Source organism: Bos indicus, chromosome 4, assembly GCF_029378745.1.
Source record: "Bos indicus isolate NIAB-ARS_2022 breed Sahiwal x Tharparkar chromosome 4, NIAB-ARS_B.indTharparkar_mat_pri_1.0, whole genome shotgun sequence".
NCBI classification, from domain to species: Eukaryota; Metazoa; Chordata; class Mammalia; order Artiodactyla; family Bovidae; genus Bos; species Bos indicus.
The window spans coordinates 96,229,065-96,254,305 of NC_091763.1; the positions used below are offsets into that span (position 1 = coordinate 96,229,065).

General features: G+C 51.2%; 1 protein-coding gene across 1 annotated transcript in view; it reads right to left on the bottom strand.

The window, feature by feature from the left end:
* PLXNA4 (plexin A4) overlaps positions 1–25,241 on the bottom strand; it is a 481,515-nt gene that overhangs the window by 69,277 nt on the left and 386,997 nt on the right. Inside the window, exons 10-13 of the mRNA XM_070788177.1 lie at positions 14,780–14,980; positions 7,401–7,497; positions 6,836–7,026; positions 2,051–2,202 (exon numbers count right to left, since the gene is read on the bottom strand). Coding sequence (XP_070644278.1) covers positions 2,051–2,202; positions 6,836–7,026; positions 7,401–7,497; positions 14,780–14,980 — 641 coding nt within the window. The remainder of the gene's footprint in view (positions 1–2,050; positions 2,203–6,835; positions 7,027–7,400; positions 7,498–14,779; positions 14,981–25,241) is intronic.

Sequence of the window (25,241 nt, forward strand, 5' to 3'; positions counted from 1 at the left end):
TTTTATAAATGAAGAATTGAGGCATAGAAAAATGTATGCTTTTCTGTCCCAATAACACAATTAATACATGGTAGGTTAAAAAAAAAGGGAAAAAAATCACCTGCTATATGTATATCCCCGCACCCCCATTGCATCCCCTGAAATATCCGCTGTCAACGTCTTGGTGTTTATGTTTCCAGTCTTGCTTTTCTCTTACAAAATTAATTATAAACTCTGTTTTCTGCTTGGTAACCTGTGTTCTCACTTCATAAAACTTGTGTATATGCCTGGTCATGATTCTCCTACAGCATCAAATTTAATGGCTGTGTAGGTTACTGTCCTAGGTATATACAATAATTTATTAAATTATTTTCCTATTTTTAGACATACAAATTGCTTCTACAATTTCACTGTTACAAATTAGGCCAAAATACACATTCTTGCAAATAAACATTTGTGCGTTCTGTTTATTTGGGGAAAGTTCTAGAAATATTATGGCCAGGCTAAAGACATTTGACCTACATTTCCAAATTGCCTTCCAGGAAGGTCATCCCAATTTACCCTCCCAACATGAATGTATGAATGTGCTATTTCTCATGCCTCTCACTTGAACTGGGTATTAACTTTTAAAAATTGTCCCCACTGTTTTAATTTGCATTCCACTGGTTACTACTGATATTAAACATTTTTTATATGACTTTGGTTCTTTGTCTTGTGACTCTCACAGGCACACTCTTTGCTAATTTTGGGATAATTGCCTTTCATCTATAGCACCTCTTCACGTGTTAAGAAAAAGCATACTGTAACGGGGTAAAACCGTATTCTCGGTTCATCGTTCATATTTCTACTTGGCACACAGCGGTTTTGGTGCACAAGTTTTAAGTATTATGTACTCAAATCTCCTAATATTTTCCTTTATATTTTTTCTTTTGCAGTCACACCTGGAACACCTTCCCTTTCTTGAAACCAAATAAATTCTCACCTGCATTTTGTTCTAATCCTTTTACAGTTTTATATTTTACCCTTAACTCTTCAATCCATCTATTTTACACCAATAAATACACCAATTTATTTTGGTGTATAATGTGAAATAAAAATCTGATATACTTTTTCCAGGTATTGAAAATGAACCACTAATTGAATGAGCTTTGCTTTCCTTTGTTGTTTTTGTTGTTTAGTCACTAAGTCGTGTACGACTCTTTTGTGACCCCATGGACTGCAGCCTGCCAGGCTCCTCCATTCATGGGATTTCCCAGGCAAGAAGAACACAGCATAAACGCGTTCACCTGCCTAAGTGAGACCTTGCAAAGAGTTAAGAACTTATGCACACAGGGGCAAGTGGCAAGGTTTCACTCTGGGAGGGGCAATATAGAGGGTGTAGAATATAGATTCTACTGTGCTAGTGAACATTTATTTCATGCCTGTGTTTGCTGGGCTGGAAAATTGTCTTTACTTATTTACAAGGCAATACATGATTCATAAACCTCCCTTGCCAGGTAGGTTAGAGGTCAAGGCCATGGTCAAGATCATGCGTCTAATGGCCCTCTCTGTGGACCAGCAGACTTTGCTGGAGGAAAACAATCCAAGTTGCCACAGGCATGAGAGTGGGTGTGGAGGTCCATTCTCAGCCTCCATAGATGGTCACATAGGACTAGCTTTTTTCATAACAGGACTTCAGTCCACAGAGAGTGGACAGGACTGGGGAGTTAGAGACATCAGAGGGAGTCAAGGGGAGGAACTGAACTCTCACTACTGTAGATTTTGGTTTTGATCCATCTTGCTCCTACTTATCTCCACACCCCAAAGAGCTAATGATCATTTCTCCCTTCTCTCCTGGCCATCTCCCCTTCCCCTTTCTGGACTTCCCCCAGTGTGGCAGCTGGCTAGTTCAGGAGCTGGGGAGTTGTAGGAGTCCCCACCACACACACCCTAGAAGGTGAGGGACGTTCTCCTTTTGTCCACAAGCTCTAACAGCCTCTGCTGTTGACCCGGGAAGATGTCAGGGTCAGTCATCTTTTTATATGAACTTCTCATCCCTGCCCTCCCCATGTCTCTGAAGGCCTCCACTTACTGTTCGGCAGGGATGTAGCCATCCACCAAAGGGCTACACTCCACGCCCGCCACCTTGACGTGGGAGGCGATGTCCCGGAATTCCAGGCCCAGGTTCTCCCCTCGGATGGTGACCTTGGTGCCCCCTTCCCGGGGGCCTGTCACTGGGATTATCTGGAAGGAGGAAGCACAATAATCTGATACCAAAACAGAGCATCACCCCCCCCTGCTGATGGCACAGGAAGAGGCTCTTTCCCTTCTACACCCCATTCCCTCCACCCAATTCAAATCCACAAGGGCACCCAGGTGTGGGACTGTGGATGGGCAGGAGCTTCTGGAAGAATAGTCTGGGTGTTTTAGGAACAGGGTTCAAAGCCCCTTGTTCCTCTTCCTGTTTCACAGAAGAAGAGATAGAATGTGATCTGCAATGTTACCGGGTAATTCATAGGAAATCGGAATTAAAGCCTAAGGCAATGGCACCCCACTCCAGTACTCTTGCCTGGAAAATCCCATGGACGGAGGAGCCTGGTGGGCTGCAGTCCATGGGGTCGCGAAGAGTCGGACACGACTGAGCAACTTCACTTTCAATTTTCACTTTCCTACATTGGAGAAGGAAATGGCAACCCACTCCAGTGTTCTTGCCTGGAGAATCCCAGGGATGGGGGAGCCTGGTGGGCTGCCGTCTATGGGGTCGCACACAGCTGGACACAACTGAAGCAACTTAGCAGCAGCAGCAGCAGCAGCAGCAGCATTTATTTGGTGGTGCTAGTAGTAAAGAACCCGCCTGCCAATGCAGGAGACATAAGAGATGCAGATTTGATCTCTGGGTCGAGAAGATCTCCTGGAGGAGGGCATGGCAACCCACTCAAGTATTCTTGCCTGGAGAATCCCATGGACAGAGGAGACTGGGGTCTATGGTCTATAGGGTCGCAAAGAATCAGACACGACTGAAGCCACTTAGCAGCAGCTGCAGTATTGCTTGTGTTAGTTCCATTCTCAATGAAAATGAACAAGCCTCCTATCAACCCACACGATGGCATCCACCCACCTTTCAAGATCCTTGTCAACAGTCACTTCCCCATCACTAGATGCTCTCTCTGTCTTTCTCCACTGAAATTTTAGGACACCTTTGTATGCTCTTTTCATCATAGCATTTGTGTCTGATTCTTCACACTGCCATCCCCCTGCCCCCTCCTCTTCAGATCCTGAGTCTCTGAGAGCACAGACAGTGGTGCCTCCCTTCTCCTCATGGACTTTCTAGTGATAGCACCATAGTTATTTCTTGAGTTGTAATTGTATTGAACACCCCAACTATCCAAGGATCTTCCTGGAGTTAGAAAAATGTTTGTCACAGCTCCTCTGTCATTATCTGGTTTGGTTTCTAAGGAGATGGGTTTAATTTAGACTTTATTCTCAAAAACTTGGCCAAAATGACTGGCTTTCCCTCCTAAGACATCACCACTGATGCTAAAAACCCATGATTGGAATGCTAGAATTCAACAACCAAGGGCCTGCTTTGTGGTGGGGACTCCATACACGTCACGTGATTTAATTATGAGCCCACACAGTAGTGACCTGAATGGCAGAAGACACTCCATGCCAGCCTCTCCTGGCATCTGACAGACCAGAGAAGGGCCCATTTCTTATTCTTGGTGCCACTGAACACCAGCGCCTGGCTCTTTGTCAATGTCAACGGGATCACAATTGGAGGAGTCCAGATAGGGTACTTCTTAATATTACCTACTCTCTCTATCCTTCCAGGGTTACAAGTGGAGATTTCATCCTGGCAGGAGGGTGAGAGATGGGGAAGGAATAACAGCTTTGCTGGGCTTTCTAGGCTGCTCACCTACAAAGGTCAAAACATTTCTGCTTCTCACATGCATAGGTGTGCAATCTGTAAGTGAGCATACATGAGGGCAAGGGTTTGCACATGCACATTCCCACTGCAGTGAAAAAAACAGATTCTTTGGAGACAGGCTTGGTTCTGTGTGAGGAAGGTGGCCAGAGAGAGGGGGGTGGGTTGGGGCAGTCCCTGTCCTCCCCAGATGCCTGCCCAGCCAGTCCGCAAGGCGCCGCTGGCACCTGGCAGCGGCAGCAGCATGATATTCCAGCTCTGGTCTGCGGTCCTGAAAAGGGAATTTTATCTCTGGCTCAATCCTCAGGTGCCCGGGATCCCCAGAGGGCTGATACCAGTATGCAGCCAGTAAATAGCCTTTGTCGCAGGGAGATCTGTTTCATTTGCTGTCTCCTCCCTGTGATTTTCTTGGTCTCAGGCCAAGAAGAAAGCAAGTCCCATCCTTTTCACCAGACACACCATTAGCAGTCCTGTGAGGCAGCCCCAGGGGATGGTTTCTTGCTATGGGCTCTGAGGGTAGAGGGTGGCTGGAAAGGAGGGGCCCTCATATAGAGGTGGGACAGAGGCATCCACCTGCCCGCCTTTTCCAAATAATTCTGTACGTAAAATGCATAAGTATTGTTCCGTGGTTTGAGAACTATTGTTGAGATTCTGACTCATGCAGGAGACTGAAGTCAGGACTGAATGAAGCTCTCTTGACATCTGGAAAACCAGGGATGTGGAGAGTGAAGTGGGGAACGTGGCGGGGCATTAACGTGGGGGAGGGCCCACACTCGGGGGCCACGCCCCGGAGGCTGCTTTGAGGGAGGAGCTACTCACTCAGGAGTCAAGCCCCTTCCTACTGTGCCTGCATCACTTGTGAGGGGAGGAGCCAGGGAATGAGTGGATGTTCTTCTGCCTTTGTAGGGTGGAAGATAGCAAGCAAGAGACCTGCTTTTCAGGACTCCTTTGATTTATTCTTTGGTCAGAGTAGATCTCAGTGTTGATCTTTATGTAGGAGAGGGTGATAATAACCCCCAATTCATGGGTTGCATTGTGTCCCCCTAAATCCGTATGTCAAAGTTCCTAAATCCCAGCATCTCAGAATTGTGACCTTTGGAGAAAGGGTCTGTATGGAGGTAGTCAAGTCAAAAGGAGGTCATTTGGTGGGTTCTAACCCAATATGACTGGTGTCCTCATAAAAAGAGATTTGCACAGAGACACACGTAGAAGAAGGACGATGTGAAGAGACACAGGAAGAAGACAGTCACCTACAAGCCAAGGAGTTGTTGTTGTTGTTTAGTGGATAAGCCCTGTCCGATTCTTTGCAACCTCAGGGACCTTCCCGACCCAGGGATTGAACCGCGTCTCCTGCATCGGCAGGTGGATAGAGGAGCCTGGAACAGACCCTTCCCTTCACACCCCTTAGAATGAACCAACCCCGCAACACCTTGATTTCAATGTCCAGCTCCGGAACTGAGAGACAATGTGTTTCTATGTTTAAGGCGCTTGGTCGCGGCAGCCCTAGGAAACCACACCTCACGGTTGCTGTGAGCCCGGATGTGGCGAAGGACAGGCGGCTCTTCCACAGACTCCAAGCGCCACACAAACGTTCAGCCTCTAACTGTGGGCTTCCCTGGTGGCTCAGGGGTAAAGAATCCACCTGCCGATGCAGGCTACTTGGGTTTGATCCCTGGGTTGGGAAGATCCCCTGGAGGAGGAAATGGCCACTCACTCCAGTATTATTGCCTGGGAAATCCCCTGGACAGAGGAGCCTGGTGGGCTACAGTCCCTGGGGTCACAAAGAGTCAGACATGACTCGGCGACTAAACAACCAGCAACAATTGCTCGAGTAGCAGATGGGGCGTGTGTGACACTGCCCAGCCCTGGATGCCCAGCGTCCACTCACTCTGGATGGGCAGGCTGAGCTTCCTTCTCTTCTTCCGTCTGTCCCTGATGTGACATTATCATTATCAGCACCAAGCACCGAGGCACCTACTATGTGCTTAATCCTGGGTGTCAGGAATCGACATATCAGACACCGTCCTGTTACTAAGACAGGCATGTCTCTTCCTTATTTTACAAGAAGAGTAAGGGATTCCATCCAGGTAGGGGGTATCTTAGGGGGTCGTCCTGAGGGAGTGTGGCTGTCAAGACACCAGGGCAGTGAAGGGCTCAGATATACACTTTAACAATGATTTTGACAATGTCGATTGATGAACGAGGAGGAAGAAGGTGATGAGATCCCTACGAGCTGGGCGTCAGCCAAGCATTTGTATGCATTTACTCATATAATCCCTGTCCCTGTGCTGGGAAGTGGGTGCTTAGACCCATGGCACAGGCGAGCAAGTTGAGGCCTGGAGATACGATGAATTAGCGCCATGGGACCCAACAGTTAGCTGGGATTAGCTGATGGCACAGGGATCTCTGGGACCCCCTGCATCTCTAGCTCTGCCCTGCCCATCACCGCTCCTGGCCACGCTGCCTGTGTCCCGCCCATCCTCCTCACCGTGCTCCAGTCTGTTTCTGTCATCTTACAGCTTAGGTCTCGCTCTGTGTTCACCCTAAAGCCTCTCTGCTCTGACCTCTGCCTCTCCAGGGCTGGCCATGCCCTTGACACCCACGCAGCCTGGGCTCATGGGCTGACTGCTTAATGAGCTGCTGCCGATGAAGCGTCACAGGCTCATCATCAAGACTCCTAGAGACCAGGAAGGGGAGTTGAGGACTTCGAGTCCTTCCTGGCACACGGAGATGCCACAGGACAGCTGAGTTGCACCCTCTCAGCTCTCGCCCTCCTCTGATGTGGGAAGGGCCTCTGAGCCAAGCCTAGAGCTGCTGCAGATTTGCAGGAAAACGAGGCTACTCACAGCCAGTTGGGCACCTGGTGGTCAGTGGGGTGCCGGCCACCATGCCAGGCGTGGCTTTCAGGGCCCAGCCAGGGGGCAGGACAGGGCCCAGCAGAGCACAGCTCACCTCTGTGATGCGGGGGTTCGTGCACTTGCTGTTGGTGCTCGACAGCTCTAGCCACTGGCTCTCGTGGACAGGGCAGTGCTGCCGGAGGGTGCACTGCCCTTGGCTCTGGCACCAGCCACATTCGAAGTCCGGGTCCGCCTTGAGGCACAGCCCACAGCTCTCACGCATGGCCCCACACTTATAGAGGTGAACTGCAGGCAGAGGACAAGAGGGGTTTGGATGTGGGGGCAGGGCGGGGGCAGCCAGGAGTATGGACCGGGAACGCAGTCCTGGCCTCTGTATGGGACACGGACAGCCTTGTCCACTCTGCCTTTTGGATGCAAAAAAGGCTTGGGCAGAAGAACATGGCTGGGAGGTGAAGTCTACCCCATAAGCAGGGACCCGGTTAGCTAGCTGCTCCTTGCTAACCCTGCTCCCTCCACTGCACTCCCAGGAGCTGCCCACCCACTGGAGCAGTCATAGAGCAGTGGTGGTGCTGGGGAGGCGTGGAGGGTGGGCACGGAATGGCACCGCCCTGAATGGGAGCTGCTCCTCCCTGCCCGCCTACCCGGCCCACCTTCCGTACCCTTATTCTGAGCCGGGTTGTCAATGTTGAAGTGCCCATTCCACACAACTGTCAGCTCCACCGGCAGGTTGTTGATCTCCATCCCTTCGTAGGAATACTGCGGCCAGGATGGGAAAAAAGGAGAAAGTTGGTCACAGAGATTTCTATGGGGTGAGGCGTGCCTATTGTTCAGCTTGGTGCCCACAAGAGTGCATGGGGCTCAGGACAGGCCAAGACTGCGTAAGCACATGTGTGTGTGCACGTGCAAGCACACTCAAGCACACACACATACACGCATGTGCAAGCAAGGTGGGAATGCCTGTCTCAGGGGATCAGAGCAGGGGGTCAAGAAGCTAAGCCGGGGAGGGGCCGGGCCTGGGTGGGACACACATTTGGAATGTGGGTTCACGGAGCAGACTACAGGAAGTCTTGGCCACCTTCTCTGGACGTCTGTTCCTGCCAGCTGAGCCTTCCCCTGGATGTTTAGGTGAGAGAGAAGACTGCTTCCCACTGGGTGCCCAGGTGGGGAGTTCTGACCTTTAGGCCTTGCCAGGCCCTCGATGCGATTCGGGAACTTTCATTTCTAGTACATGTTCAGGGGAGGTGGGTACTTTACCAGGGAACTGGCCAAGCCTGATCAATTCTCAGGCAGGGAGAGAAGGGGAGACATGGGGAAGAAATGAAGGGGCTGCTCTCTTTAGGGGTGAGTGGCTGGGGGTTAAACAGAAGAGGATGGATGAGAGCTCAGAGGTGAGGTGGGAAACGCACAGATTTCCAGCACAAACCTGGAAATCTGGGTCAAGACACCAGAAGCTCCAAGATCGGGCAGAGGGCCCCAGCCCTGCCGCTGTCTGTTGGATGGGGAGCTGTTCCAGGCCTCTAGGCCCTGTTTCTTGACCCAGCTCTCCTCTAATGTCCCTGCCCCTGCCCCAGCCTGGGTCTATCCCAAGGAACTGTGGTGTAAGCGGGGAGGCGGGGATGTGGGCGGTACAGCCCCCAGCATGCCAGGCCCCATCTACCTTCTGCCAGCATCCCCTTCACCATTCCCAGAGAAGGAGGGCAGGCAGCAGGAACTTGCTGCCCGCTCAGGGTAGTGCTTCCAATCCTACCTGGTGATTTTCTCATTATTCCACTGGAGTCTGCCCACCACAGGGGGTGGGATGGGAGATTGAAGCTAAAACAGGTTTTCTGCGGAGGAGGCACTGGGAGTGGGCAATTTGTTGGAAGAGTTACGTCCAGGGGACGTGGTCTGAAGTTGTGTTTGCAGAGCCAGCAGGCTCTCTTAACGCAGTTTATGTTTGGAGGGACTGGGCCATGGGGATGTGAGTGGCTATTGTGGCAGGCAGCTGACGCTTTGTTTCCCTGAGGGGATGACAGCACAGAAACTTGAAATGCTCAGCCTGCAGAAGGTCTCGGGGGCCTCTGCTCTGCAGCCTATCTGTGGGGGCTTCTAAAGGAGATGTTATCTTAACCTGGGAAATTGTCCTATATTCCTGAGTAACAGAGCGTGCTCCATGATGAGCATGCTGTGACCTTGTCCTCATACAGAATCACAAGCAGGGTGTGAGTCCAGCCTTCTTCAGGCTCTACCCTAGCACACCAGAGGTTTTCACGAACTCTTTGCTGATGATGCCTGGGCCAGGGAGCCACATGCAGTGTTTCTCCCCCAGTGGTGGTGGTTTATACCACCATCCACACTCTTGCATAATCTCCCTCTTGACCGATGACTCCTGGGCCAGGGTCAGAGTTTGGGCTGAGCCGTAGAATAAAGCAAAGCTTCCTACTCCTGCAGAAAGAATACTGGAGAATATTTTTGGTCATCCTGTAACTCAGCTGATGATTCATAAGCTTTCTGCCTTGCAGGCTAGTAGTCAACTCCCCAGAGGTTAAGTGTTTTGCATCTGGGTGGGTCATTCCAAGTTGCCCTGAGTTTTCTTAAAAAAAAAAAAAAAAAAGGGACTACTTTCATCAGAGTCATGGGGGCCTCAGGGGTGGGGAATGAGGTCTACTAAATGCAGATTCCAGAGCCCTACCTAGACCTGCTAAATCGGAATCCCTGGATACAGGAGCACTTCCAGGGAGGCACTCTAGTGAGCCGGGTGCTGCTAAAGAGAATCTAGAGAATCACTGCTCCTCGATGTCTGCTAGCAGCAGGAAGACAGAGGCCTGCCAAGGGGCATGTGTGTAGGAGAGGAGTGGGGGGTCGGGGAGGCAGAGAACACTTTCCAGATACCCCCTTCCCATTTCTTCCTGTGGCCAAGCTCCTCTGCCTCATCCTTCCTATCCCCCTCCTCTGAGACCCCAGTGGGAGACAGATGGTGAGAACCAGTGTGAGGCCGCCCAGACCTCTAGGAAGGATGCTGGCAGTGCCTAAATCGCACTGGAGCCAGGTTCCTGCCGCTCAGGTCTGGGCCTGGGTCTGGCCCAGGGGTGTGTTAGCCAAAGACCAAGAGCACCTTCGGGGCCCTCTGCAGAAGGACCTGAGATCCCCAAGAGAGCTAGGCAAGACCAACCACCCACGTGTGCTCGGGAGTGTCTGCATGCACGAACGTCTTGGCATGCGTGTGGACGTGAGGAGAGGTCTGTGCACCCCTGTGCTTTTAGACGTGTGTGCGCCCGTGAGCATACATGGGCACACACGTGTACTGCTGTGAAGGGACGCCACAGTGACCGGCTGTGTGAATGCGGGCAGAGGAGCTGAGTTTCAGGTTCTCCACGTGAAAAATAGGAATTACACACAGTGCGTACCTCACGGGACTGTTGGGAGGGTTCAAGACAACCGTCCGATGCTCTGGGCGGTACAGTGCCTGTCACAGAGAATGGGCACCCAAATTTTACGGTGTATTTGAATCTGTGTGGGTACACTGAAGGGTGCTGTGTAAAAACACACTTGTGTTCCCTGCGTTTATGTTCATGTGGAATAATAGCAGTGCCCATCGAGGGTTTATGTGCCAGACACTCAGTACGTACAGAGACATATGCAGATGAGAACACTCATGTGTTCAGACGTGTGTGTACGTGTGTGTGTATATGCACACATTTTCTTTTTGAAAAAAATAGAAATTATAAGGCTTTAAGGATCAGAAGTTCTGGGCATTGCTTCCTCTTTCTCCTTCCCTTCCTGAGACCTTAATTCTGAAATATTAACAGAAATCATTAACCGCGGTGTTCCCCACCACCCTCTACGTCTCCAGGGAAGTCACTCTGCTTCCTGGAGATGCCCTCCCTCCCCTTTGACCTATATCCTTCTGGAAGCAGCCTGCTGGGGAGCCTGGACCACCGGTTCCCGGCCCCTAACATCCCCACCTCCACTCCACTTAGCATTTATACAGCTCTGTGTAATCAGTGGGCAGTTAATCTGCACAAAGCCCAGAGCTGAAGGAAAAGTGTTTCAGGCTCCCAGGGGCCAGGAGGTTAAGTGTCTCAATCAAGAGCTGGCTCACGGTGGCCCAGCTCACAGATGACGTTACTCATTCCCTGTGAACCTCAGTTTCCCGACCTTCTAAAAGCAAAGAGAGGACCTCTGTATAATTTGGAGATTCTTCCCTCCAGCCATTCCTCTGTCTGAAATATTTTGGTGGAAATTTCTATCAATTCTATCACCAACATAAGATGCCAGGGCTTCCCAGGTGGTTCTAGTGGTAAAGAACCTGCCTGCCTGCCAATGCAGCAGTCACAGGAGACAGGGGTTCAATCCCTGGGTTGGGAAGATCTCCTGGAGGAGGGCATGGCAACCCACTCCAGTATTCTTGCCTGGAGAATCCCATGGACAGAGGAGCCTAGAGGGCTACAGTCCAGGTCACAAAGAGCCGGACATGACTGAAGCAATTTAGCAGGCACGCAAACGCATATGTGTTGCGTCCATCTCCAGGACCTCAGAGGCTCAGCAGACACACTCCCAGCTGTGTTCCAGTAAAGCAGGAAGCGGGAACGTGTCACCCCACCCCCATCAGTCTCCCCATCCTTGTTTTGCACGCAGTAAACTGGGGCACCACAAGGAGTCGTGAGGCCCCCGTGGGCGGGTGGAAGCTGGGCCTTATGTCTGCAGTGCAGCCAGCCCTCCAGCCCTCTGCGGCCCACTGACTATCGTGATGGCCAGTGACTGCAGGGCGGGACTGGGTGCTATTCTTAGCAGCACTTGGCATTTCTGGAGCCATAGTCTAAAGGAGGCCTCAAACACCCACAGTTGCTCCCTCCTCCCCCTGTTGCCTGCGAGCTGCCCTGATTTTCCTCCTACAGGCCCCCGAGGGCTACGGTGATTGGCCCAGGGCCTGTCCCCACATAGTGGGCTGGAAGTGAGCTGCCTGCCTACCAGCCCTGGGGTTACCCCGTGCAAAATGTTCCCATGTCTCTCTTTTCCATCTCTCCTCTTCTGCTCTCCTCTGAGACCTCTTGGTCACCCTCCTGTCTCTGCCATCAGAAACCAAGGGTGTGGGGGCAGGGGTTGGTTTCTCTGTTAGAACCTTCTCTCCTCCTGCCCCTACTCCAGAGAGCTCATTTAGGAAACAAAACAACAGTGACTCTCCTTCCACCATCCTCCCTGAGGCAGAGCAGACCCTACTTTATAAAGTGCTTTATAAAAGCACTTTATAAAGTGCTCAGTGCTGGTTTTGGCCTAACCTTTGATGAGGGGTGTGTTATAAGACTGAGCTTTAGTTCTAAATCGGCTATGACTTGCTGTGTGACCTAGGGCAGGTCACCTGCCCTCTCTGGACTTTGGAGATCCCCTCCCCGCTTCTGTCACAGGAATAAGTAAATACTCAGGTCTCGTCCCGCCCTGAACGTTGTTTTCTATTACAATGGTAAGGGAGGCTTGCCACTCACAATGACCCCAATTGTTTTTTTTTAAGGAAGTCACTTGACAGTAAGCACCACCTTGGCCCAGATGACATTTCAACCGGGATCCCACTGGTCCCCCTGAAAAGAGAGGTTCCTGATAAGCCTTCCTGAACTGTGTGATTGCAGCAGGTCCTGGACCCTCCTAAAACTCACTCTTTGTGGGGTACACCTCCTGTTGCCTCAGTTTCTAAGACTTTAAAATGATAGAGAAACAAATGCTCCCATTACCTTCCTTACTAGGGTGTTGAAGTGAAAAAGGCAAGAGGAAAAAGGCTATTTTGGGAGCAGGGCCTTGGAGGCACTGAGACTGTCCATGGGGGTGGGGAGACCTCCAGAGGATTCCCAAGTCCAGGGGGCCAGAGGCCAGCGCAGGCCCTCCCCACTCCTGAGGGGACGGCAAGGGGAAGGTCAGGAGCTTAAAAGTCGCCTCCTCTCCTTGGCAGTGAGAGCCTTGGGCTCCAGGCCTCCAGCCCCAGTGTCACATTTCTGCCATGGATCTGGTGTCTCCAAACTCCTGGAGACAGATCTGCAGGTGCCTGAGCCCGTGTACCCTGGAGGCTGGCTGATTGGGCAGGACTCCGTGGACCGGGGCCTCCGGGGACCAGAAGCAGATTTGACCATCATGCCCTGGGGCATCAGGCTCTAGGATGAGAAATTCCCACGCAAGCAGCTGAGTGATCTGTGATTTCTTAGCTCCCGAGAATTCAACATCAGACCAGCAGGTGCCCATGCTGGGGGTCAGCAGTGCCTTTCCTTATCCCACTGGTACTAGCCAGCACTAGGGACTCAGAAGGGGCATCACAGGGGAGGAGACCTGGCCCCGACCTGCCTGGCTATTACCTGGGGTAGCTTCCTGTATTCCACAGAACTCAGTCTAGCACAGGGCCCTGAAGCCCAGTGACTCAGAGGCCACAGACTCTTTCCTCTTTCTTGACGCCTCTGGGATCTGGATCCCTGGGGCAGCTTCTTTGAGGACAAAAGCCTGTTTTCTCTAAAGCCTGAAAACCTACTGCTGGGTCAAATGTGGAACTCAGGCTTACTTTTCCCACGGGATGTCCTCATTTGGGGAGAATCATTTGAGCTGGACCCTGGGGGGCCTGCTCAGCCTCAGGATTCATGAGAAAGCAGGAGGCATTTAATATCCCTTGCAGGTTTAATCTGGGGTGCTGCAGAAGTCTGCAACACAGCCTGGCCACTGGGGAGGAGGAAGATGTAGACATAAGAGGTGGGCACACATCTGGGGTTTCAGAGGTTGGGAGGTTGATCGCCAGGAGTTGCTAAATGATAAGCAACCCGGGGCCAGCATGTTCACCCCTCGGAGCTCTGTTCACCCCTAGCCTGCTTCCTGCAGGAAGAGCGGGGTGCCCCAGGAAGAGCTTTGTCAGGGGCTCTCCTGGTCCCACGTCACATGCTTAATTACAATGTCACCTGTAGGTACCCAGAAGCAATGGCATGAATGCCAGCACACAGTGTGGTAGGGGAGGGGACCCCTGTGCCCAGGTCTGGCCCTGCCACTCACCAGCTGTGTGACCCTGAGCAAGGGTGGCTGGCCCTGGGGCCTCTGGGGACCAGAAGCAGATTTGACCATCACGCCCTGACGGGTTACCTTGAAGTGAATGGAGCCTAAGGGTCAGCTTTAGGGCCCTGCGCGAGCCTGCACAGACCATCCTAAGGCCTGCCTGTGTGTCTCATTTGAATTGATGCATTTCATTCTTAAAGAAGGTCCCCCAAATTGTACAACTCTCAGCCCCACAAACCCAATCCTGCCCCTTCTTCTGGGCCTCCAGTTTCTCTTCTGTACCGGGAAGAAGAATGTAGGTCTCATATAGCTCGAAAATGTTACAAGTGTTTAAGTCTACTGTTTGTCTCTGAGCATCTGGGTGCATAGAAGTAGCCAGAAAGAGAGAAGGTCAAAGGCCATCGGGGGAGCCGGCAGACAGGCAGGGGGTGCCCCATTAGGGCACACTGTGTGGTGTCCAGGGATCAGGCAAAGGCTGTTGGCAGTAGAGGGCAGCTGAGCCATAGCTGGTCCGGCACAGATTTAATATGGATTTCTAAATACTGGGCAGGGTTCGTGCGGATCTCCGCAGCACAGCCCCGGCCAGCTCCCTCCTGTTCCAGCATCTTTGTGGCTCCTGGCCTGGCTCAGAAGCCTCATGTGCTGGGATACAGCCTCTGTGTGGCTGTAAAGGCTGATGAGGGTGGCCTCTGTGAGCTCAGATGAGACCCTCAGGTCAGCCCTGGTAGGAAGTCCGGGCCCAGAGTTTCCAGAGCTCCTCTCAGGAAAGAGCACGGAGCCCCGCAAACACATCTAAGCCCACAGACAGTGTTTAGCGGCCCCATGGCTGGCCCCTAGCCCCTCGGGTCACCACAACAGGGTCACACCTGCAGGCAAAGGCGTGGTGAGTTTGTCTGGGTCGGCAGAGTTGGCGGAAGCGGTGGGAGGGGAGCTGAACAGTTCTGCTGGTGTTGAGGGCAGTCCTGCCCTGCTGAGCTGACTGAGGCCAGGAGAGAGTGGCGGGCAGGGGTGGGTGCCGGGGCAGGCATGGGTGAGCACTCACGGAGGTGTTCTGGCACTGCACGCTGGAGCTGTTGAAGCGCAGGGCGGGCACCCTCTGCTCGCTGCCCTGGATGTTGAGGACGCACTCGTAGCCGCGCTGCCCCGACTGTGGCTGGGGGAGGTTCTTGGCCTTGAGGGTGATGGGCTTGATCACCTCCACGGGCACCAGGATCTTGTCCACACGCAGCAGCTGGGGGCAGTCCTTTGGACAGACAGCGAGGCTCAGCTGGGGTACAGGGAGCCCAAGGGGCAGGAGCCCCTGACATCACCCAGATGTTCCACATCATCTCACCCCTCCCAGGGGCTCCCCACATGGGGCCTTCTGCACTGCTGCCCACGCCCAGCCCCCAGCAGACAGGCAGAGGGACTGAGCACCCCATGTCCCGAGTCCTTGAGGCACTCCCCACGGAGGTCGACCCCCACCCCGCTCTCGCCAGCCCCTGTGGTCCAGACTCCCAGTGGTCCCCTCTCAAGGGTGAGGGTTCTACCCTGGCAGACAGAACTCTTCTGGCTAGGGGTCCGGTCTCATTTTGGGCTGCCAACCCCTTTCCCTTGGTTTCAGGCTGCCAAGCACTGGGACAAAAGGACCCATGCCAGCAGCCCCGCAGTGACCCCGAAGCCTGGGATCGAGGCTCTAGAACATCAGTCTGGACCACGGCCCAGGTGGGTGTGAGAGGACCTTCCAGAGGTGGGCTGAGTCTGGCATTTGGGGATGTTCTGGAATGAGCCCCAGAGACCTCTGAAATCCAGAAAGCTTCTGCCTGAGCTCTAGGGATGATCTGACCCCAGGGAAGTGCCCCTCGGCAGACACACACTGAGCTCCCTCTGATGGGGCAAGCCACTGATTTCTGAGCACATTCAGGGATGGAGGAGGTGGATCACTGGGCCCCTTTTCACTGGGCAATCAGCTCTGTCCAGAGAGGGCTGGGGGCAGAAGGGGGTCAAGTAAGGAGCATGGCGCTCTGCCCAGCTGGGACATGGGTACTAGCATGTGGCTGGATTCTCAGGAGCTGGTTGGAAGACAGTCTTGGCCTGGGCCGGAGTGAGGCCCAGGGTCAGGTGTGTTTTCCATGCCTAGATTCCTCCCAGTGTGATACTCTTTTGGGGCAGGCCCACCAGACAGATGGCTCTGGGCAGGTCAATGGTCAAAGCAAGGCTCACACATCCTTCATAAGGATGCTGCCTCATGGGCTCACTGCAGACTCTCAGATCCCCAAACTCAGCTCTCTTCCTCAGTAAAGTAAGGCAAGAAAGAGGCCAAGGGAAGGCCTGAGACCCTGATGGGAGGGGTCCCAGGCAATCAGGCACCCAGGAGTTCTGTCCCTTGGGTCTGAAAGCAAACATGAGCCCCTCAGTCACTGAAAACTGGAGGGAGAAGAGCTCTAGAGCCACTGAGCTTCTGACAAGCTATGGAAGCCTGACCACATTACACATCCGTCCCCACTTGAGACTCAACTTCCTCATCTGTCAAGTGGGTGGAATCCAAGGACCCATTTGGCTCTAACCAGTCCTGATTCCATGATTAGGGTGGTCTCACCTCCATTCTTTCCCATGACCCTGTAGCCTTGCCTTAGGGGAGCACCCCAGGACCCATTAAACGAAGCCCCTCCTCTCTTCCAGGGTATCCACTCCTTTAACCTGAAGAGAGGCCAGACCAGGAGCAGCAGACCCAGCTATCCACATCTGAGTTTGAATCCAAGAGAACTGGAAGTAGGGTCTCCAAGAGATACTTGATGGCCACATTCACGGCAGCATCCTTCACAACAGCCAAAAGGTGGAAACAATGGAGGTGCCGTCGTAGATGAATGGATAAGCAAAATGTTATATAGATATGCAATGGAATATGATTCAGCCTTAAAAGGAAGGGAATTCAAACACACTCTAAGTCATAGGTGAATCTTGAAAACATTCTGCCAAGTGAAACAAGCCAATCACTGTGGACAAACACTACATGATTCCATTCACGTGACTACCCAGGGTAGTCACGTGCACAGAGACAGAAGAAAGAACAGGAGTTTCAGGGGGAGTTAGTGTTTAATGGGTGCACAGTGTCAGTTGGGAAAGATGAATAAAGTTCTGGAGATGGATGGTGGTCATGGCTATACAACAATGTGAATGCACTTTTTCCACCACTAAACTGTACACTTAAAACTGGCTAAGATAGCAAATGTTATGATATGTGTGTTCTGACCCAGTTTTAACTAAATAAAACAGAGAGGAGCAGCAGGAGGGGGGAAGGGATGGAGCCTGAACCCTGCTTCTGGCCTTGAGGCTCAAGACATGTGGGTCTCCGGGACCTTGAGGTCCCACATGGACTGAGGGTCCTAAAGGTCCATCCTGTGCCCTTACCTCTGCTGCTATTTCAGCCCCTCTGCTCGGGCAACATGAGAACTCGGGACACAAGACAAACGATTCTGTGAAAAGGATGAAGTTCAGGTTGGAGTGGGAGATGTGTGATGCTGGGAACTCAGGAGAGAAGACTGATGCCAAGTGGGGACTGGTGAGCCGGAGGGGTTGGGCCCATCCTGACTCCACTCTTTCCTCCTCCCTGAGACCATGGCAGCGCTCCCTCTCCAAAAGTGGCACAGGCCTGACCTTGCCCCCTGCTACGGCAAGGAGATCCACCCAGTCCATCCTAAAGGAGATCAGTCCTGAATATTCATTGGAAGGACTGATGCTGAAGCTGAAACTCCAGTTCTTTGGCCACCTGATGCAAAAAATTGACTCACTAGAAAAGACCCTGATGCTGGGAAAGATTGAAGGCAGGAGGAGCAGGGGACGATAGAGGATGAGATGGCTGGATGGCATCACCGACTCAATGGACATGAGTTTGAGTAAGCTCCGGCAGTGGGTGATGGACAGGGAAGCCTGGCGTGCTGCAGTCCATGGGGTCGCAGTTGGACACAACTTCATGACTGAACTGAAACCCACATTTGCCCAAGGAGCTGCATCTAGGGATGTATTTGGACTAAGAGGAGTAGAGTTGGGATTTCTCATCCCCAAGTCCTACAGGAAAATCCGGCAGCTCAAGAACAATACAGCGAGGGTGTCTGAATCTCAGAGTCCTCTCAGTCAACCCAAGGATCCCTTCTACTTCGCACAGGAGAAACCAAGGCAGGGAGAGGAAAAAATAACAGTTCAATGTCAGCAGATGCACTGGCAGCTAAAGAACTCAGATGCTGACCTGCCATCTTTCCTCCTCTTAATGAAAGAGGCAAGTTCTCCCTGACAGATAGGACCACCTTAGGATGGGGTGGTGGGTCAGAAAGATCCCCCAGAGAATTTAGGACTAGGGGCCTTCAAAACCCTCCTGTGGTGAGCTGGATCCTCACCTGGGGGCTGGACCCGTTCTGGTCTGGGATGGAAGTTAAGCCTCTCTCTCTTCCCCTGTAAGATTCTCTCTGAGATTTGTTTTTTAATGAGTCCTCCTTGCCAGTGGCCCCATAAAGGCCTATTTTGCATATAAAAAGCTTGGCGGCTCTGAGACTAAGTTCATTAATAATAATTGGAGAGAGTCGGGGCTGGGCCGGGCCCATTTTCCTCTGGTGGCGCTACTGATTGACCACAGTGTCCCTCCTAATTGAAAGTAAAATGGCAATTTCTCCCCAGGCAACAAGGCATGGAGGGACCACTGCCACCCAGCTGCCTCCGCCCCCACACCCCAGACCCTGCCTAGCCTCGTGCTGAGATCCCAGATACAACACCACCTCTGAGTCTGCTCAGGGGAAATTTCAGAGCAGACTTCCACGTTTCTCCACGAAACATTTCTCTGAGGCCCTGTTCCCCAGCGCTCCAGCCATGGTCCTCACCTTTGAGCTTTCTTAACTAAAAGAACCTGGTTTGGGAATCCTGTACAAGTGCAAGTCCGTTTTCTTCCTCTTGCTAACTTCAGCCTTGTTCACTGTTCACTGTTCAGGCTCTGAATGGTGCAGGGCTTCCCTACCAATGGGGACTAAAAACCCATCCCCATAGGGTCATTTCAGGGGAAGTTCATGAACCACCCTGTATAATACGTCTGGCACAGAGGAGCAAGTGCTCAAATTTAAAAAAAGTTGGTTCTTTCCTCGTTCATCCATCTCAGCTCAGGCTGCACCTGGTCTCTCAGCTACTCCCTTTTTCTAAGGCTCCTGCTCCCCTGCTCCCACCTCGCCTCTGTGTTATTTTGTTCTTTTCCACGAACTCGCATCAATTCCCACGGTCCAGCCTATCCACCCCTTCTTGACTTTAGAGCCTGACAATTTCAACAGCTCCAAGTGCCCCTAACACAAGGCAGACAGGTAGAGAGGTCCCAGCTCCATTCACTGCTCATCTAGCGGCTGTCCCCTCTTCCAGAAGGTTCCGTGTGCTCTGAGAGAGGACCTCGGCTGGCCAACCACATGGCTTTGGACAAGTTCCCAAACCCTCTGGGTCTCCTCACCCATAAAATGAAGAGGCTGGTTTGGATTCAGTGAATTGTATGGTCCCGGTTCTATTATCAACCCAGTAGATGATCTGGGACACATCCTCACATCACCTTTCTGAGACTCAGTTTTCCCATCTCTAAAATGGGGCCAAACAATGCCTGTTCAGGTAGCTCACAGCGTGGTATTCAAAATATTAACCACTGCATGCTGGAAGGTGGTGGGGGGTACTTTGTGGGGGAGGTTGGTCTCCTGGAAGTGCCATTTACCTACTGCTGCTGCTGCTAAGTCACTTCAGTCGTGTCCGACTCTGTGTGACCCCATAGATGGCAGCCCACCAGGCACCCCTGTCCCTGGGATTCTCCAGGCAAGAACAATGGAGTGGGTTGCCATTTCCTTCTCCAATGCATGAAAGTGAAAAGTGAAAGGGAAGACACTCAGTCGTGTCCAACTCTTCGAGACCCCATGGGCTGCAGCCTACCAGGCTCCTCCATCCATGGGATTTTCCAGGCAAGAGTACTGGAGTGGGTTGCCATTTCCTTCTCCTAGGATGGAAGTATTTTAATAACTGATATTTTGAGAGTGAGATGGTTGGATGACATCATTGACTCAATGGACATGAGTTTGAGCAAACCCCAGGAGATAGTGAAGGACAGGGAAGGCTGGCATGCTGCAGTCTGTGGAGTTGCAAAAAATCGGACATGACTGAGTGACTGGACAAAAACAATATTGCAACCTGGCATAGTCACACCAGCGGACACTGATAGGCAGTGTGTGATACTGCTACTCTAGCTCAGACAATCAACACGGTGCAAGGAGTACAAGGCTTCATCCTGTAACCCACGTTTCCATCACCTTACACACATTTTGCCACGTGCTAACTTATTTCACAGCACAACACATATGATCACCCCCATGTCCATGAGCAAGAAATGAAGAAGACCAGTTACCTCACTCAGTCCCCACAATGACCACGAACAAGACACTCCCATCATCATCTCACTTTCATCCCCACATGATGACCAAACCCCCTTACAATTGAATTCCTTAAAAACATTCTGCCCTTTTTTTTCCAGAGAAGATATTTCTTTAAACAATCATTTGAAAGGGCCAGCTCCTGGAGAGTAGAAAACACCTGCATTTAGCAAGATTATTTGGAGACTCATGCCTATATTAAGAGCCAGATTCCTGGGGAGGCTGTTTTGCCTGTGACGACATTCTGCAGTCCTAAGAATAAGCTGAGGGTGGGGAGAAGGGTGCCTTGAAGTGCAAGAACATCTTTAATGTCTTGGCTTTCAGGAAGAGGCCCCGGTGGACTCCAGGTCCACCACCTAGCCTTGTGCATGTTTTAGTTTCCACTTTTCCACTGAAATGAACACGGAAGTAAAGACAGCATGACCAATTATGGGGTAGCGTCAACCCCAAGCCGACACATGAGGGCAAAAAGCACGCCTTTCTGTCTACCATGTCCAGCGTGTCATTGGCTGCTTTATACAGAGGTTTCATTGCACATTTAAATAATTGAACAAGGACATAAAGAGTGTTGCCCAGCTGGGAGAGGAAAATCTGCCTCCAGGGCTGGTGGTGCCTGGGGAGGGGGTGGTGGTAGGCTGTGGATTTACAGCCCCTAGTGTGTTTACAAGATGAGGGCTCTAATTCTCTCAGTTGTTACTGCAAGACTAGGGGGATGTGATGTTCTGGGGTGGGAGTGGGGGAGCTGGGTGGGGGCAGCACAGAAGGGTAGCTAAGAAATAAGTAATTTGCAGGTCACCCCTCCCCCCATGTCACCTCAGCCGCCATCAATTCCAAAGCCAAGTCAGCCCCAGCCTCAACCCCCAAATTTACACTCACCTTCTCAGACCCAGGGTGCCCAATACAAAAATGCAATGCACCATATATTTTCTTCACTGTTCCCCAAGTTTATAATGCCATTAGCGTGATCTACGATGGGCCGGTTTATGGAGAGAGCCAAGTAATAATACAAAAAGGAAATACCCATAACCTTAAGCAGGGGGAGGGGCAGATGAGATTGATGGAAAGTGCAATTGAGTGGAGGAATGGCAACCCAGTAATAGAAACCTGCAGAGGGGGCAGGGGCACAAGGGGCGAGCAAGTTCTTGAGCTGGGTTTGGCTTTGTTTTCTCAAAGGAGGGTGAAAGGCATAGCAAGGATGCTTTTGTTTCCTTGAGTTGGGTCTCCGGAATAGTTCCTTTGCAAAAAGGGAAGCAGAGTCACTGACAAGGTAACCTGAGCTTCTTCAAGTCCTGCTGGGGGACAGGCCCTTGGCCTGCCTTATCTCTGGGCATGGGGCTTATTTCAGCAGCCTGTCCTGGGCCTGGACTTTCCCTGCCTTACTAATTCTGCAGTCCTGGGGAGGACTGACCTTGGTATCTGCAGGTTTCCCAATACCTGTCCTGGCAATGGATCCATCTCAGCGCTATCGGGGTAGTAGGGGACTTGGGGAGAGGCTTTCAAGCACAGCTTTGGAAATCAGAATTCATTTTGCCTCTTCTGATCTCACAGTGGTTCTCTGGAGAAAGGCTCTGGTTGAACTTCAGGAAGAGAGGGGCTGCAGGAAGCTCCTCTATGAGCCTGCTCATGGGCGCTAGGTGAGCCTTGCCTTCCTCGCAAAGCTCAGCCAGGCTGGAGCCAGAACAACACAGCATCAAGTATAGCTGACTCTGTCGTTCAGTGTAGATGAGAAATAACAGCAAAATAGTCCTTTGAGGATAAATTCTTCTCAATGCATGTGCTTTCCCCTGGAAGTTTGCCTTTGTTCCCCAAGAACCATAGTTATTAAGTGCGTGGGCTTGATGGGGGGCTCAGGTCACCTAGCAGAGGATTCCAAAACCACTTGGAGACCAGCAGCCCCTCCCTCCTTGGTGAAGGCGAGAGCATGGCCTTGTTGGTAGCTGTCCTGGTGAAAGCCCATTCCAGTGGGAAGCCAGGAGTCTCAGCTGATACTGGAAGAACAAGACTGAAAACTGTGATCCATCTTCAGCTTTCCCTCATCTTCCTCTTCCTACTCTTGTTGGTACCTGGGATCTGGCAGCTGATCTAAAGACCCAGGCTTGTTATCACAATGCCATCATTAGTTGAAACAAAATCATTCCTTGTAACTGGAATACAGTGACTATAAACGACATATGCTATTGGGCATTCTATTTCTAATAATTGTAATTACTGGAGAATACTTGCCATTAATATAATAACAACAATGATTGACCAGTTCTCTGTTCCAGACCAATAACTTCACCTGAATGCCCTCTTTGTTCAGGGGAAAAAAAGAGGTAATTCAACATGCGTGGTGATAGTCAGTCAACAAAGCCAGTGTTGAAACTGGAAGACGCCTGGATGAAAATCTTCTTAGGGATACAGGATGCTGCTGGGGAGTAGAAGGGCCACCTGGCAGCCTCCTTCTTGGCTAACAAAAGGCCTCTGTCTACATCCCCACACTCAAAGGTGGAAAGCAAATGAAAACCTAGGGACTTCTAGAAGAATGGCTGGGGCTGAGTCTCCCGTTCATTCCCAGGGTGTGTTTGGGCCTAGAAGTTCAGGGCTGCTACAAACCTGAGGCTATGTGAGCCCCTCGTTGGGCAGAACTGGGAGACCTAGGCCACCCTTGGACACCCCCCGATAAGGCCACTTCCTGGATGTGGGTTTCTCGTTGATGTTCTCCAAATTATTTCCACTGATAATTACAGAACCTCAGCGATCATGTGGACCAATGGTCCCATTTCACACGTCTCTAAATACAGATCCACTGGTCTCTTGTGTGTGTGCTAGTCCTTCGGTTGTGTCCGGCTCTTTGTGACCCCAAGGACTGTAGCTCTCCCGGCTTCTCTGTCCATGGGCTTTTCCAGACAAGAATACTGGAGTGGGTTGCCATGCCCTTCTCCAGGGGATCTTCCCAACGCAGGGATCCAACCTGGGTCTCCCACTGCAGGCAGATTCTTTACTGTCTGAGCCACCATATAATTTTATATACTGTTAAACCTCCCATAATGCTTTGTGTGTAGGAAATGCTCAGCAGTGGGTAAGGCAGGATGAGAGGTGACCTGTGACAATGTTTCAGAGTACCCTGCCATGAATAAGCTCTTCACCTGGCATGGAGACTGGGTTATTGTGTCTGGAGTCTTCCTCAAAATCACCATTCAAATGTGTAAATTTCTTTGTTACCCCTTATTCCTGTTACCAGCTCTTCTGAGAGACAAAAATATAGAAAACAAAACAATGACATTAAAAAAAAATCATCATATTTCCATTAGCAGCCAGGACTTTTTTTTTTTTTTTAAATCTCTGAGGACAATGACCTTCTTCTGCTGACCTAAAATGGCTCGAATCAGCCAATAGTCCACAGATATGTACTTATTTCTTTTCTCCTTGGTACATCTCCAGGAAGACGCTGTTACAACAACCACGATGGAGTGGTGAACTCTGGCCTCTTTGTGTTATATTCAAAATAGTCTGTTATTGATCTGGGTATAGTGCAACCTACAAGTTTGGACTCGGAGGAGCACAGCTGTAAAGCTTCCTTCTCTTGAAATAAATAAACATCCAAGAAAAAGAGAAGCCAATGTTAATTCCATTCAGTGATGTGATAAGAGAGGCATGGTGATTTCAAGGTATCTGGGAGCCCGTCACTGTGATGGCTTGCCATAACAACGGTGACTGGACTGTAGTGGGTTAGTCCTTCTCTTTGCCCCTCCATCCATCACGCTCCTCCAGGCTTTTTCTTCTGTCGAGGACCCTGGTGCCACACCCTCTGAGGTTCCATGAATCCCCAGTGACCTTTGCCACAACCAGGTACAGATGGGAGCTGTGCCTGGCTTGTGATCTGGGCTCTTGAAAACATTGTTCTTTTATGGAGATCACTGAATGCCACTGGGAAACGTGGTGGGCTCTTGCTTTATTCTTTTTTGTTTTTTTTCCCCTCTCTTTCTGAATAGCAGATGCCAGCTCCTTTTACATATTTAAAAGAAAAGGAACTTGGGACAGGAGGAGCAAACAAGACAGAAAAAGCAGAAATGTGGAAACCTCCTTCAAGGTAATTAGATGATTAGGGCCTTTGAAATCCACCAGATAGCTCAATTGTCTCTGTTTTAATTTTATTCTCGGGCCTCTCTACACGTGAAATCCCTGCCAGATAGACCAGTCTGGGAAGCCAGAGGCAGTCTGAAAACCTCTTTGTCTCTGCTTCCATCAAGTTACTTGTGGGTTTCTGAGCAACATAAGAAGACATATTTCCTAAGCTCTTAGCCCTTGCTTGGTGGGTCAACCAGCCCTTCTTCTGCTCCTGACATCACACTAAGACAAAAGTCCAGGACTGAGGAGACGGTACAGCCTTTTTTCAGGGTCTTCATGCCAAGATGTGCCCCTTGGCTGTCAGACCCCTGTCTGTCTTATTAGCTTTAGCTCCACTTTGTCTTAGTTCAAGACAAGCAGAGACTGTAACCATAAAAATTAGACTCACATTCCTACTTAAAGCCAGGACATAACCTCTTTTCTTCCTTTCCCCATGAAGGGATGATCTAGGTCTGGGGCTCTTCTCTGGATTATGAATTCAGAGCAGCCATTTCCAGCCATAGACAGACCCGGTCATAGAGGCAGAGGGTCATAGAGGGTCTAGAGATTTCCACAGCCTGTTCTTATTCTGGTCTGAAACCTACAAGGGACTTGACGGGAGCAGTCAAAAGAGGATTTCAGCCTCTGTCCAGCTTCCCAGGCTGGTGTATCTGGGAGGGATTTCATGTGTGGAGAGGCCCAAGAATGAGACCAAAACAGAGACAATTGAGCTATCTCGTGGATTTCACAAGCCCTGAAATCATTTAATGACCTTGAGGAATGTTTTCACATTTCTGCTTTTTTCTGTCTTCTTTGTTCCTTTGATCCCCCACCCAGTAGGGATCATCCTTTTACTCGACAACCTCACCATTCCTTGCCTTTCCCTCTACATGGACGGCTCTGCCCACTCTCTACCCGGAGAAGTCCTGCCTGGCCAGCACATCCTGGGAAAACGGGATCCAGGGCTGGAAATTCCTCATTGCCAGGCACAAGTCAGTT